The sequence below is a fragment of the Pagrus major genome, chromosome 22, assembly GCF_040436345.1.
Source record: "Pagrus major chromosome 22, Pma_NU_1.0".
Lineage (NCBI taxonomy): Eukaryota > Metazoa > Chordata > Actinopteri > Spariformes > Sparidae > Pagrus > Pagrus major.
This window is the reverse complement of record NC_133236.1, coordinates 24,096,916-24,110,702: the sequence shown is the minus strand read 5'-3', so window position 1 is coordinate 24,110,702 and position 13,787 is coordinate 24,096,916. Positions and strand designations below refer to the sequence as shown.

At 38.7% G+C, this 13,787-nt stretch overlaps 1 protein-coding gene across 2 annotated transcripts in view; it reads left to right on the top strand.

The window, feature by feature from the left end:
- Nucleotides 1-6,496: 6,496 nt before the first annotated feature.
- itpkb (inositol-trisphosphate 3-kinase B) overlaps nt 6,497-13,787 on the top strand; it is a 31,665-nt gene continuing 24,374 nt past the window's right edge. Inside the window, exons 1-3 of one of the 2 annotated variants that reach the window (XM_073493274.1) lie at nt 6,497-6,916; nt 12,901-13,099; nt 13,462-13,624. In XM_073493274.1, coding sequence (XP_073349375.1) covers nt 13,053-13,099; nt 13,462-13,624 — 210 coding nt within the window. In that variant the 5' untranslated portion in view covers nt 6,497-6,916; nt 12,901-13,052. Of the gene's footprint in view, nt 6,917-12,900; nt 13,100-13,458; nt 13,625-13,787 lie in introns of both variants that reach the window. The other variant, XM_073493273.1, reaches the window with a different exon arrangement.

The window sequence follows — 13,787 nt, the reverse complement described above, 5'->3', positions numbered from 1 at the left end:
TCCTTCCTGCAGAACCAGAGAGTCCAGAGGTACAGTGTCAACGGCAGGAAAATGAAGCGCTTAGAGCCCGGTGTGAAAACCTGCAGAAGGAAGAGTTTAAGGGCTGAGTGAGAAGTTCCTTCTGTCTTGCAGCCTTTACTGAAACAGACAAGCACAGATCAGGAACGGAAGGAAAAACTCAGTACAATATCGGCTAGAGGTCTGGTTTTTATTCTTACATCAAACATGGTGACCAGGTAATGGCTGCCAGAGGTTTCCATATGAGTGAAGAATTAGCCACTTTTAGTCATGGCTCCATTCCTTAAAGGCAGGTAGGAAGGAGCTCTTCAGTTGTCGGCGTTGCTCGTACACGTTGAGAGAGCAGTAGAGCGAATCAAAATATTTGCCATTCTGAAAAACACCCTAAATCTCAGTCTTGTCCCACTAGCCAGTGATATTGTGATTGTCTGTTCTGCCCTGGCCAATTTGAGGCCAAAACTCCAAAGAAAGATTTAGGGACTTAAAGTAAAAATCAAAAATTGTAATGGACCTTTAACCTTGAGCTGTAGCATGTACTTTTGATTTTATGTTGCATGTTTTAAACTGTCTACAGCAGCCATTCCCAAACTTAAGAATGACACAGACCAACCTGTAACTGGGAAATCTTCTATCACAGCTTTTAATCATGACACTAAGATGAAGTGTTTCCCTAATTTATTTTTTCAGAAACAGAACAATTCTATGTGAAGGTGGGCCAAAGGCAATGCAGTGCAAATGAATGACCCATCTACACACACATAGCATGCTTATCTTTCTCAACTCTAAACACATGCAGTCACAATTCCCCGTAATGGACGCAAAATAAGATACGCTCCAGAGTTGTGTTGAATTCTGCTCCACTATCAATTAATGTTCCCCTTCTGTCAGAACATGTTTCATTCTTTATTTGGCAAATAAAACAAATTATTTTATCAGTTGCTTGGCAGACCTGCTTGTACAATTGCCTAATGTCTTGGTTAAGAAAAAATATTCACATAAATTGGTTGATCGTTTCATTTATTCCACACTGTAGTTATTCCACAAAGTATGGAATTTGATTTGAATCATTTCCAGGTGTGGGTAAGTCTGATCATACAAGCAGAGCTCCAGCGTGGTCCAGAGCTTCATGTCTTCGAAAGCAAAGCAGTAAGTGTTGACGCTGGACGCACAATCCTGCACAGAGCTACCTGAATGCCTGTCACAGCTTGCACAACAGCTCCGTACCAAATGTACTTTTCTGCATGAGGAAACCGTAATGCTGCATTCATGGTTGTGTCCATGGACACAGTGAATCACCTAGGCTGCACAGACACAGACAATTTTGGACCCTTAGACTAAACATATGAGGGAAACAATTAGTTATTACTTACACAATATGTTAGGGGAAAACAAAATGAGAAGCCTGTCGGTGGCAGCTGTTAGTTAAACCCTTCTTTGGACGGAGATGTTTGACAGTGGACAGTGTGGACTTTCTGTGTACGAGTGAGAACTGAACAGCCATAATAGATAAATGCAAGTTTTCATTGGGTGAGGTTAACAATCCCAAACATAAAGTCAGGTTTACTCAGGATTTCAAATGTCAGTCCAAACTTGTATGAGGTACAGTACAGCTACAATCTTCTGGCAATCATTTGCCAGCACAATAACATAGATAGTCAGAATGTAACATAGATGTTAGCCTTTGGATAACCGTTTATTTATAGAATATTTAGCTATTTTTCCTCTGTTGTCAAATAACGTCTAAAAAGATGTACTGAGAAGTCTAGAAAAGTGAGTATGGAAAAGTCTGGAATTTTGAAATTGAAAATGAACCCTAATTAAACCATTGCAGTAAAACAGGGAATGACAGGATGACATTAAAAAATCGCCAATAAAACATCGAATGATGAACAACCATGTGGCAAACGTGGGGGAAATATGGAATTTTTGGTTCATGTATTGATTTGAGGACTGATTTTTTATTATTTTTTTTATTGATTTTGAGGTACTGGAAGCATCAGCGAGTCCAAACTGACAGAAGAGCTGTCTACGCCTACATTACCCACAATACATTAGCCACTGAGTGACATCACTGGATGCCATTTATCAGATTACATTTAGGTTTTGGAGCCACTACTTTTTTTCAGGGAAGTAGTAAACACACTTTAATGTGTAAAATTGTATCCTGGCACCTGAATGCACCACAACAGACAAGTTTGCATTGACAGATAGATAGATAGATAGATAGATAGATAGATAGATAGATAGATAGATAAGCTTAACTGGAACCTGTCTCCTTCTGTAAGTTTTTAATTGAATTGCCCTAAAAGCCCTCTCCAGTGGTGGTGACGCCCTCACTGCCAGTATGCACAATACTAAAAAACGCCACTAGAGGACAGCAGCTCCTCTTTGCATCATCAGACTCTAATCTGAATCCATGAAGGAGGGAAAAAAAACCCTCATCTTCAGTTTCACTGTATTCAGGTCATGTGAGATACATTTAGTCTAAAAAACACAGTGATGTACGATAGGAAGGCAGCAGATCATTTTTCTTTTGGAAGCAAGACTGAATACATTTGTCTATGAGAAGAGCCCCATTTTCCCCAAGTGATGGACCACTGGACATGGTCTTGTTTGGTTTTTTCATTCTATTGAACTCCAGACAAAGTCACACAGTCATACTGGAGCCTTCCCGGAAAAATGTGAGGAATTTTGTGTATTTCATCCCAACAGAGCGGAGAGGAAACACTTGCCACACCAGCTTGCTCTCATACTAATTATGCTTGTGTAAAACACCGAAAAAATATACATTCTAATAGACTGATTAATAAACTAATCTTTACAATTTATTTTTAGCATAACATCATTTGGATGACATCAGTTACGATTAAAAGTTGAATACCCAGTAAAGTTTCCATCGTTTTTAGTTTGATTTCAGTTTCAGTTTGATTTTAGTTTATATTTTGCACACAGAGGCAACACAAGTGACTAAACATGGTCATAAAAATGTTCTGATCACAATCTATACACTGACAAACATGTCGAGGAAATGTGCAAAGGGGGATATTTCCAGTCATAGCTGTGTTTTAGTTTCATATCAGTTGTATTTTAAATCATGTTTGAAGTTAGAGGAGGAGCTCTCCAGATTGTTGGTGCAGATTCTGTCCCCACATAACTCAGACAAACTTGAACTGAGTGTTTCCTGTCTCAAGTGGAAAGAATCTCATCCTCCAGTATCCATTGTAACACACTGATCAACAACCAGGATTCAATCTGTTTTTTTATCCTGTAGTCTCAGAGGGTGGCTGCAGTGTGATCAGGATACTATGTGTTATCCTGAACCAATCTATAGTAAACAATATTGTAGGGGTGTGGTGACTCTGATAGCCTGACAACATTCAGATCCTTTACTGTGAATCTCATTCAAAAAGAAAATTGGCAATGGTTCAGAAATACAGATGAACAACATCCACACCTGTGGCAAACATTTCTCCACCCCTGATAAAAACAGTGTGGTCAAAGCTGTATCTAACCCTGCTCAATTGTCCGGTGGTGTTCCAGGACCTGCTTCAGGCCAAAGTCCTTTTATGCGGGCTGACCAAATAATTTCCAGCAATGCTTTACACTGAATACAAACACTGAGTAAAGCTTATTTATTCATAGACACATGGAAACCTTCACCTACTCAGTCATTTTTTCCTCTACAGGTTATAGACACGACTTATTTGTGTTGGTGTTATTAAAGTCTTCTCTTCAGAGTACACTTTCTGTTTTGCAAGATAATATATAGTCAACAACAAAAAAAAGAAAAGAGAAAAAAAGCAGGCTATAACAAGAACCCATTTCATACAGAGATAAAAGGACAGAAACCTGAGTAAACAAACAGACGAAGAAAACATCAAAAATACACCGAGCTTCTTCAAAATTGCCCTCAGCAGGACAGGGCCTCATTATTGGTAATGGTTCAAAAATCACTTTAAAGCCCCTGAACCTTAATTCACCCACACAAGTGTTTTCACTTAAGAGGCCTGATTAGAGCTCATCTCAAGGAGGTGAGGATTGTACAGGATGTATGGACAGCTTGCTTAATCTCCTGTTGGTTTTGCTTTCGCCTGTAAAGTTGGGAATATATGACTCAGTTCATTGGAATTGTTCATGGTAGTTGGTGATAGCGTGCACGGGTCCACCCAGTGTCAACCTGACGAAAATGTCATAGTAGCCAGAGTTATTATAAACACCTGTATGTGTGTGTGTGTGTGATGATCTAAACTATTGGCCACACAGTGAACTTAAAGCCTTTGAGTCCTCGGGCAGTTTCTCACTTAATATTGATGTATATGTACTGTATCAAATAGTATGTGTAGGCTAGAGCTGTGATGGGCATTTGTACTTTATCTGAGCATAAACTTATAAGATAATTTATCTTTCCACTCCTCCACAAGTTGGAGGGAAATCTTGTACCTCACAGCATTTATTTGGCCTGTGTAGTTATTGCTTTTCAGATTTTACACGTAAGATACATGATCAATTTATAAGATATGATGCAATATTTTCGTAACAGTATCTAGAGTTGTAACACCTACGACAACATTTAGCCTTAATGTGACACACATTGTTATATATAATACACACATAATGCATAATGAATACTTCCTTATACATACTGTGCATACGAAAGTAGATTTTACCGATGATGGTCTGCTTCTGTATGATTACTTACATGAAGTGGTTTGTGCAAGATGTATTTTTACATTGGGGAAGTGCAACGCTTACTTAAATAGAATAATCTATGCACTTCCTCCATCATTGCAATAAAAACATGTTTTTATTATACTTCTATGGTTTGTACACCTTGCCTTAGCATTTTAACATTTTAAATTTCATTAACATTTTAAATTAGATAGAAACTCGGGTTGAAACTCTACCTTTTAATAATAATCTGAGGTTTGGAAATTGGAAAAGGATTTTGAAGGATTTTGATGGTCTTACATGGGCATTTCTCACACTTTTTAACTTATAATCTGCAATGAAAATAATACTTTTTGCCTTCCTGCACAAAATAGTTACAAATTAGATCCAAACAAACTACAACTGTATAATCTTGCTTTTATATTTAAAGGGGCAGTATGTAGTTTTGGAGAAGATATTCAAAATCATAATTTTAGTATTTACAATATTAATGAGGTAATAATACAAACACAGAAATGTTTATTTTTTTCAATAACTGAATAAACAAGCTGTTCTCAGAGTAAAAATAAGGTCCCCAGAACACTGTTTGAAGCTAGAAAGGTGGGAGGGTCCGCCACGTATGAAACTGTGTTGTCCTTTAACGTCAGTTTGTTTATTCAGTTCATTCAGTCATGAAGACAGAGAGTTTGTTTATTTAGATCTTTGTCTTCTGTTTAAAATGTCTTCCCCAGAACTACATAATGCACCTTTAATGCATGGGTTATAATAACATAATGACATATTTCCACATTGAGTACCTTTACAACACTTACATACTTTCTCCAGAGTTACTTTTTAACTGTAGGTGACTCGCAGGACTACTCACAGTGTGTTATTTAATACTTGTACTTAAGTAAACAAGGATGTGAATACTTCCTCCACTGCTGCCTGCCTACACATACCTGAAAGGTGGCACCAAAAGTCTGGAGATGAAAATGACCCCTTTTGCCTTCCTGTACAAAATAGTTACAAATTAGATCAAACCAACTACAACTGTAAAATCCTGCTTTTACATTTAAAGGGGCGGTATGTAGTTTTGGAGAAGAAAATCAATTTTTTTATGATGATTATGAACAATATTAATCAGGAACGTTAGTTTTTTTTTTGATAACTGAATAAACAAGCTGTTCTCAGAGGAAAATAAGGTCCCCAGAGCACTGTTTGAAGCTAGAGAGGTGGCAGGGTCCGCCACATATAAACAAAAATACCACAGTATGAAACTGTGTCGTCCTTTAATGTCAGTTTGTTTATTCAGTTCATTCAGTCATGAAGACAGAGAGTTTGTTTATTTACAGTATCTTCCCCAAAAACTACATAATGCACCTTTAATGCATGGGTTGCAATAACATAATGATATATACATTTTAACTGTGGGTGTGTTATTGAATACTTGTACTTATAAGTAAACCAGGATGTGAATACTTCCTCCACTGCTGCCTGCCTACACATACCTGAGAAGTGGCACTACAAGTCCGGAGAGTCTGTTTACTGGAAGTTACAGAAGTTATTCACGTTATTGTTGTTCACTTCTTACTGAGTTTGCTCACGCGCTTGTGCACGCATACGTTATGCTAATACGAGGGCTTCCCCGCGCTGCACGTGCGTGTACCCTGCGTGCGTGAGTGAGAGAGAGAGAGAGAGAGAGAGAGAGAGAGAGAGAGAGAGAGAGAGAGAGAGAGAGGCTGTCTCGTCGCTTCCGGCTTCAAACTCTCAGACAAACAGCGCTTTACTACGGGCGCAGAGGTGTCGAGCTGCAGCACGCATGACAACAGAGAAAAAAACCCTCCCGCAGAAAACGCATCTACCCCTGAGAGCAAAAACCGTGAGGGCACGCCACTGCCGTGAAGTTCTCCTAAAAACAACCAGGGAGAAAACTACACGGGTGGAGAGGAGGAGAAAGACATTTTGAATCTTCTTCTGTGGAGGAGGATTGTTGGTGAAGAAGAAGAAGAAGAAAGAAGAAGAAGAAAGAAGGACCGTCGAGCAACTTCGTGTATGGAAGAAACACACAAGAGGAGAAGATAAAGGTTTTTTTGTGTGTGTGTTTTGTGTACGAGGAGTCTGTGCGTGTTTTGAGACTCGAGTATCAGCCGGAGAAGATTCATCCTCCCCTTCAACAAGTGTTGGTATCTGGCTGCGATAGTCAGTGTGCGTCCCGGAGGAGGCTCGGAGAGGACGGGGCAGCGCTGAGGTAAGATGTCATGTCACGACCTCCATCCCTCCCGAGGAGACTGACTGTAGCTGTCGGGATGGAGTTTATTACACTTTAATGACACCACCAGTGAAGGTTGTCAGGATCATAGGCCCTGGCATCCTTTGAGTCTGTGTGTGTGTGGGGGGGGAAAGGGGGCTGTCATGATATCAGACTATCACTACATGATTATTCACGATATTATCGCGATATCTCTCTGAAAAACAGGAGCGAGGAGTTGGGTCTCACAGAAAAGTGTACAAAAAGAACAATTACCACATCAACTACTAAATTACAAGTGAAAAGGCTATGAACTCATGAAGCAAAGATGCACGAGGCCGATAATGTTCATTGGATTATTCAGTAATCTCGTTATTTGTGTATTAATAACACGATATCAATATTTCAATCGTGAATATTGTGATATTTTGACTCGCCAAGTGGGAAACCAGTCTATTTGAGTAGGTTGAAAATACATTTTCCTTGTTGTCAGAGCACAACTGATAGTATTTTTTATTTTTATTTGCTTATTGGGGAGTAAATATACGCAGAATATATACATAAACATGCTTTTTAATTAAATTTTTTTTTTTTTTGCTATGATCCCTCCCATGTGGTTATCAAACACTAATGAAAAAAAGTTGTAATGAATGTAAAGGAGCCAGGATTTTTTTTTGTGGTTTAACAATAAACTGTCCAAATTGGAAGCACTGAAACAGTAAACTCCCCCAGGCATTTAATAATTATAACTTACCTAAAGTCTTTTTTTTCTGTTCTGTAAAACCAGAAAAACAAACTCACATTGGTCAATATATAAGCTGATTCTGATATATCTGCGATTTTCCGATATCTACCAATAATATCAGCCGACAGATATATCTGTCAGGCTCTGCTAATCTTTAATAAAAACAATTGTACTTTTATGACTTAAGGTCTTCTTGAGTCTTTTCACTTTAATGTTTGTTTTCTGATTAAAGTCGCACTTATTTTTAGATAACAGCTGATTTCCAGTGATATACAGCACTTAAATAATGCTTTATACTCAGCCATAAAGTTACTTAGACAAGACTGGAGTTGCATTTATGTTGATCTTTCGTCAGCTGTCGCTGTAGAGGTATATTCTGAATAACAGAAACTCAAGTATTGACATTTGTGTAACTGAAACCCACTCAAATTTGCTCTGTAGCTAAACAAGTATCTGAGTGCTCTGTGCATCTCTAATACAAAGAGAGCTGGAGGGGATAGAAGGATTGACGAGACGGACGTGAGGCTGTAAAAATAATTTCAACCAAATCCAAAATGTGACCGACTACAAGAACCCAACACGTGCGTCATGATAGCATTAGATTGCGTTAGATAAGAGGTTATTTCTTTGGCTGCAACTAGTGATTATTATTGCTATTGATTAGTCTGCCTATTTGTAGAGTGTCTTTGTTTTTCCAAACTTCATCAAATGTCTACTTGTTTTGCCCAAAACCCAAAGATATTCAGGTAACTTTGATACAAGATGATATTTTGTCATATTGAAGAACAAGCACTAGCAAATGTTTCGCAAGTTTGCTTAAAAATTGACATGAATGACTCATCAATTCAGGCTGCGAGGATTAGTCGATTAATTGATTAATCAATGGAAAGAAAATTGATTCACGACTAAATTGGTAATCGAAAAAAAACGTTTCAGTCAATTTTCAAACAAAAATGTCAAACATTTGTTGTTTCCAGCTTCTTAAATGTGAAGCTTATTTGTCATTTATGGTTGTAAATGAAGAGTCTTTTGAGTTTTGGACTGAAGACGTCACTTTGAGCACCGGGAAATTGTCACGAGCATTTTTCACAATTTATTGAGAATTTATAGAATAAATGGTTTAACAAGAAAATAATCAGTAGATTATTGATACTGAAAATTATCATTTGTTGAAGCCCTGTAATTGATTTTTAAAGATCTGTCTACAACGACTGCTGCAGCTGGTTGTTTCTAATTTTGTTTAGGTGCCCCTCAGGCCCTCTTGAGGCCTTTTTAATCCTTCTGGGATCCATTAAGCTTTACGATAATGATATTATCGTGATGTCTAGTCGCACTTAGGGTAGTGTGTCTTGCTCACGTCTCTCATTTCATCCAACATGATTTTGTGCAGCAGTATGAGCCACAAACTGTGGTTGTAACTAGCCAGCTAGTTGCTGTGTCTTCTTTTTTTGTGACCAACATTAAAGGGCATTATAGTCATCTACTATCTCAACGAGATAATGGAAAGAAGCAAGTTATTTACACAATATTATCTTATGTATATTGATTGCATTGTATCCTCCCTAGCCTTGCATCTGCTTGTGTAAATCTTTAAGAAAAATCAGCATCAGCATCTTGTAAACTTCTAATCAGCTGAGTTGCTTTTAGCGTGCTGCATGTAGGCTTATTGCCCACTTGTGTAGGCAAGTGGACAGTTTGAGTACTCACACAGTCCCACTCAATCTGACATTAGGCTGCCCTGAAACAAAGACAACATTCTGAGGTGGTGGTTTACATCTGCAGTTATATCACAATCATCACAGCCAGGATTTGCTTCAGTGTTGTTCCCTTTTCTATTGCGTTTGAATGTTTTAGCATGCTAAAGGTGTATTGTTGATAGAGACAAAATGTGTCTTGTATTATGGTTTTCATATGTATACTCCATTTGTTTTAATGCAGATTGTGGTGCAATGAGTGTCCTCTGTTCTGGCCTTTTCTCTATGAAGCAACTTGTTGATCAGCCCAGGGTTTAATATATGAGACATTTAATTTTTTGTACCATGTTTGTGCTTTTTCCGATTAAACTTTTATCAACCCTTTGGGAGCACAGAATTCAGAGGATCCAGTTCTGTCCTTCAGTGCAAAAAGAGAGAGAAAAGGCCTTTTGGATGCAGCTAACCATGTGCAACAAGCAGTGTGAAAATGGTTCCCGGTGCCCAGTGCTGCTTCATTACAGCAACTGAGCCGTCTCACAGAAAGTAAATCCTCTGCTTCTGCATGAAAGATTCAGAATAGACAAATAGACCAAAATAGCGTGTAAACACCTCTCTTTCCTTCCTTGCTCCTCTTTCTTTCACCCAGCTCTCCCTTTTCCTCCCCCATTCTCCCCCTAACTTTCTTTACCTATTCGAGGCCTTGTTTTTACAGAAACTCTAGTGGATGTTTGTGTCCAATAAGCAAAGAGAAGTTATTATACAGTGTGAAAAAACCTGCTCTGGTAGAGCCATTCAGATTATTTCCTGCCTCTATCTCTATCTGCGTCACTGCCTCACAAGGAAATCCCATGTTTACCCTGTTGTTCATGAATTGAAGTTTTAACTTATCTGCAATCAACACACGTCCCAAGGCAGTTTTTGGCAGCTCTGCACATGACGAGAATGCCGGTATGCTTGAACGGGCCTCAGAAGTGGACTGAAATGGATTTGTTTTCACTTTGCAGCTAAGGTTTAGTTTTGCTGAGAAGTCTGCAGGACAGAAGTGATTACATGGTGCTAGTCTGCAACAGTCGCATCCCACTTCACTGCTAGTAAATATTTTACTGAACATACCCTTGTGTAAAGTGATCACTTGGCATTTGACATTTCATACTAAAGACTATAATTTGCCTGTAGTCTAGACTTATTGTTGACAGTTTTGCTGCACACCAGTGATGACCATTGAGCTTATCTCACATGTTATACAAAGCAGACTGTAAGTCAACAAACTCTGGATAATCACTCATCTGTCCAAATCAAATACAGACTGCTAGAGTTGAGGACATCACTACTGTTGTTATTTTTAAGCTCATAGTTTAACTCTACCAATTTGACATATTAAAGCCTGTTTACAGGTCCAAGGTCTCAGGAAGTACCGCTGCATACTTAAAAAAAAAGCAGTATAAAGTCCTTTGTGGCTCCAGAGGAAGGTGCATGTCATTGTAAAAATAGCCTCCATTGATGTTACTCACTGGCTATGTTGCATTGTGGGTAATGCCGTCCACTGGTCTAAAATATTGTTGGACTCATTATGGACAAATTATCAAAATCAATACAGCAGAACAAAAGATATATTTTTTATTCCACGCATTTTTTTCCCTTTTCAGAACCTGGCGCCTACATTACCCACAATTCAACTTAGCCACTGAGTGACATCACTGGAGGCAATTTATCAGATTACATGTAGCTTCCTCTGGAGCCACAAAGGGCTTTAGATTACTATTTTTCACAAATGCAGTCGTACTCCCCAAGATCTGTAAACACCACTTCAATGTGTAAATAGGTGGAGTTACCCTTTAAAAATAATTTTGTGTTGCCTAAGGGTGGGAAATATATTGATATGATATCGTTATCTTGTTATGAGGCTATATATCGTCTTAGATTTTAAATATTGTTATGTCATGATGTGGCATAATACTTGTCTTTACACTTAGTCATTATATCCACATTACTGATTATTTATCAAAAATCTCATTGTATTAGTATTTAATGAAATCTATAGTCATCCCATATTGTTGCAACATCAAAATCGAGGTATTTAGCCAAAAATATTGTGATATTTGTTTTTTGATGCCCAGTCCTAGCATGTATGAACAGCTTTTGAGATTTCACAATATCGAGATATAGATTATGTATCCTGAATTAGCTTAAAAATGTCTGATTATTATCTGAAGGCCATATCCTCCAGCCCTCACCGGACCACAGAAAACAGCCTGAGTGTATCCGTCTAATTCATTCTGCAAATAGCAGACTCTAGAGTAGTTCCCTTCCAGCAGTTCACCTCCCAACCGTCTTGATTGAGAAGCTAGAACGACAGGTTTTGGTTCCTGAATGCCTGTTTCTTGTAAGGCTTATTAGACCGTGCTCTCGCAGCTGAAATAAAGAGGCTCAGGTCATGTTTTTTCTTAAAATCAAACTTAGCATTTCAAATCAAATGATCATAAAACACAGCCAGTTGTTTTTGATTCAAGATATTCACCAAATTTTCAAAAAAAAAAAAAAGAAAGTAGCATAGCAAATGAGCCTCCTGCGGCGTGATTGTGACTTTCAGTTTCTACAGTGAACACGCAAAAAGAGAAGTGCTCAGTCAGTGACCTTCAGCGTCTCTGCACATCTTTATCTGCGTCACTTTAGATCGAGGTGATTCCATAGCTGAACTCTTGCCTTTTCCCTCGCTTTTTCTCTTCTTCTGTGTTTTAATTCTGCTGTTTGCCTCTCTCTGCCTGCTGCCCTTTCTCATTCTCCCTCCCTGCATGTTTCTCCATAACTCCATCTCTCTGCCCTTTTCCACGTGCCTCCCTCATTTTCACCCTGAAAGAATGCTACCTTGAAGTTATTTTTATTTTTAGACTGAAGCAATTTTCAAACAGTCTGGAGCTACAGTGTCGAGTAGAGCAAAAGTCTGGTCAGGCTGAACTTGTGGCCACCGTGTTGCTGCTCCTTTTATATTTATATTCCTTTGGTACGGTTGCGAAGAAAGAGCACAAAAAGGTTCACACGGTTAAATATGAAAAACTCAAAGATGTTTTAATGCCGTTCTGCTGTAGGATCAAAGAAGAGGTGTAGAATCTAGTTATGTAGTTGGAGATGAGGAAAGCGATTGGCACTGAAAAGACAAACATTGGCGGTGTAATAAAACAGCTGTTTAATTCAAATGAGCTTTAAACAAATCTCAGCTTCTATGAAACATTCACAAAAGAAAAGGCAAATTGTTTTCACTGAGTGGAACGTGTTCCTTGCCAGTATTAATTTGTATCTCTGTGTCTGTCCCACTTTCATCTTCACTTACATTTTCCTTTATTTAGTTTTAATCCCAGCGTGAACAATGGTATCTATTTTGAGTTAACAACAGGACTACATGAATAATCTTCTCTGTCCATAACACAGTATGGGATGGCTTTCCAGGAATGGGAAATAGGATGTGTTTTTCCTTTTTTTTTTTTAAAGACTTTCTTTGTTTGATACGTCCCTGCTTGACTTTAGTTTTCTTTCTTTTTTTTTTCTAGCGCTGGGTGCAGATTTCCCTGCCGTGTGGAGTTGCCGCTGCTGACTGACTTCAGAGGAAACACTGAAAGCTGTTCTCCACGCCTCCCTGCAGCTTCAGGGGAGATTGTCAGATGTGTACCCAGCACTCAGAGCCCCTGGCCTGGCCGCGGGGATGGCAGCCTCTGCCCTGAACCTGAACGGCCTCAGCGTCATGAACAAGTCAGTTTTTTTTTTGGGGGGGGGAGTTTGGGGAGAGTTTTTGTAGCATAAATGCTTTAATACTTTAAACCCATTTGGTCAGTTTGTTTTGTTACAGGTGAGAGGCTGTTAGTCCAGACTGGTAAAATTAGTTTTTACTTATATTTAATTACAGAACAATTTATAAACCCATCATGCTGCAAAACATGTGGATTTACATGAAATATTGTCTAATCACTTGTAAGAATATATGTATTTTTTAAAGAGCCAACAAAATTTAACACTTCCATTATGATAGTTGCCACCTTTTTAAAAAAAAAAAAATATATATATGCACAAACTAACCAACCCTCTCCTCTCCTCTCCTCTCCTCCCTGCAGCAGTAATCAGTTTCACACCCAGCCAGGCTCCTCTAGTACCACCTCTGCAGCTAGAACCAGTCCAGTCGGTCGACCTGTGCTGCCGGTTCCAGATCGGAGCACCTACTGTCAGTTACTGGCTGGGGGAACACTCAGTGGCGGTCTCTACAGCCCAACCAGCCCTAAGGTAACTCAGATCTACATCCGACCTGTGAGAGCTGTTTTTGAGAAAACTATGTATGTGTTGTCCTAAAACTTCCCCTACTGTGAAATTCCTAAACAACAGAAAAAATATTCAAATCTATTCAGTTTTCCATGTCAGCACTACAGTGTAAGCGTATACCTAAAGA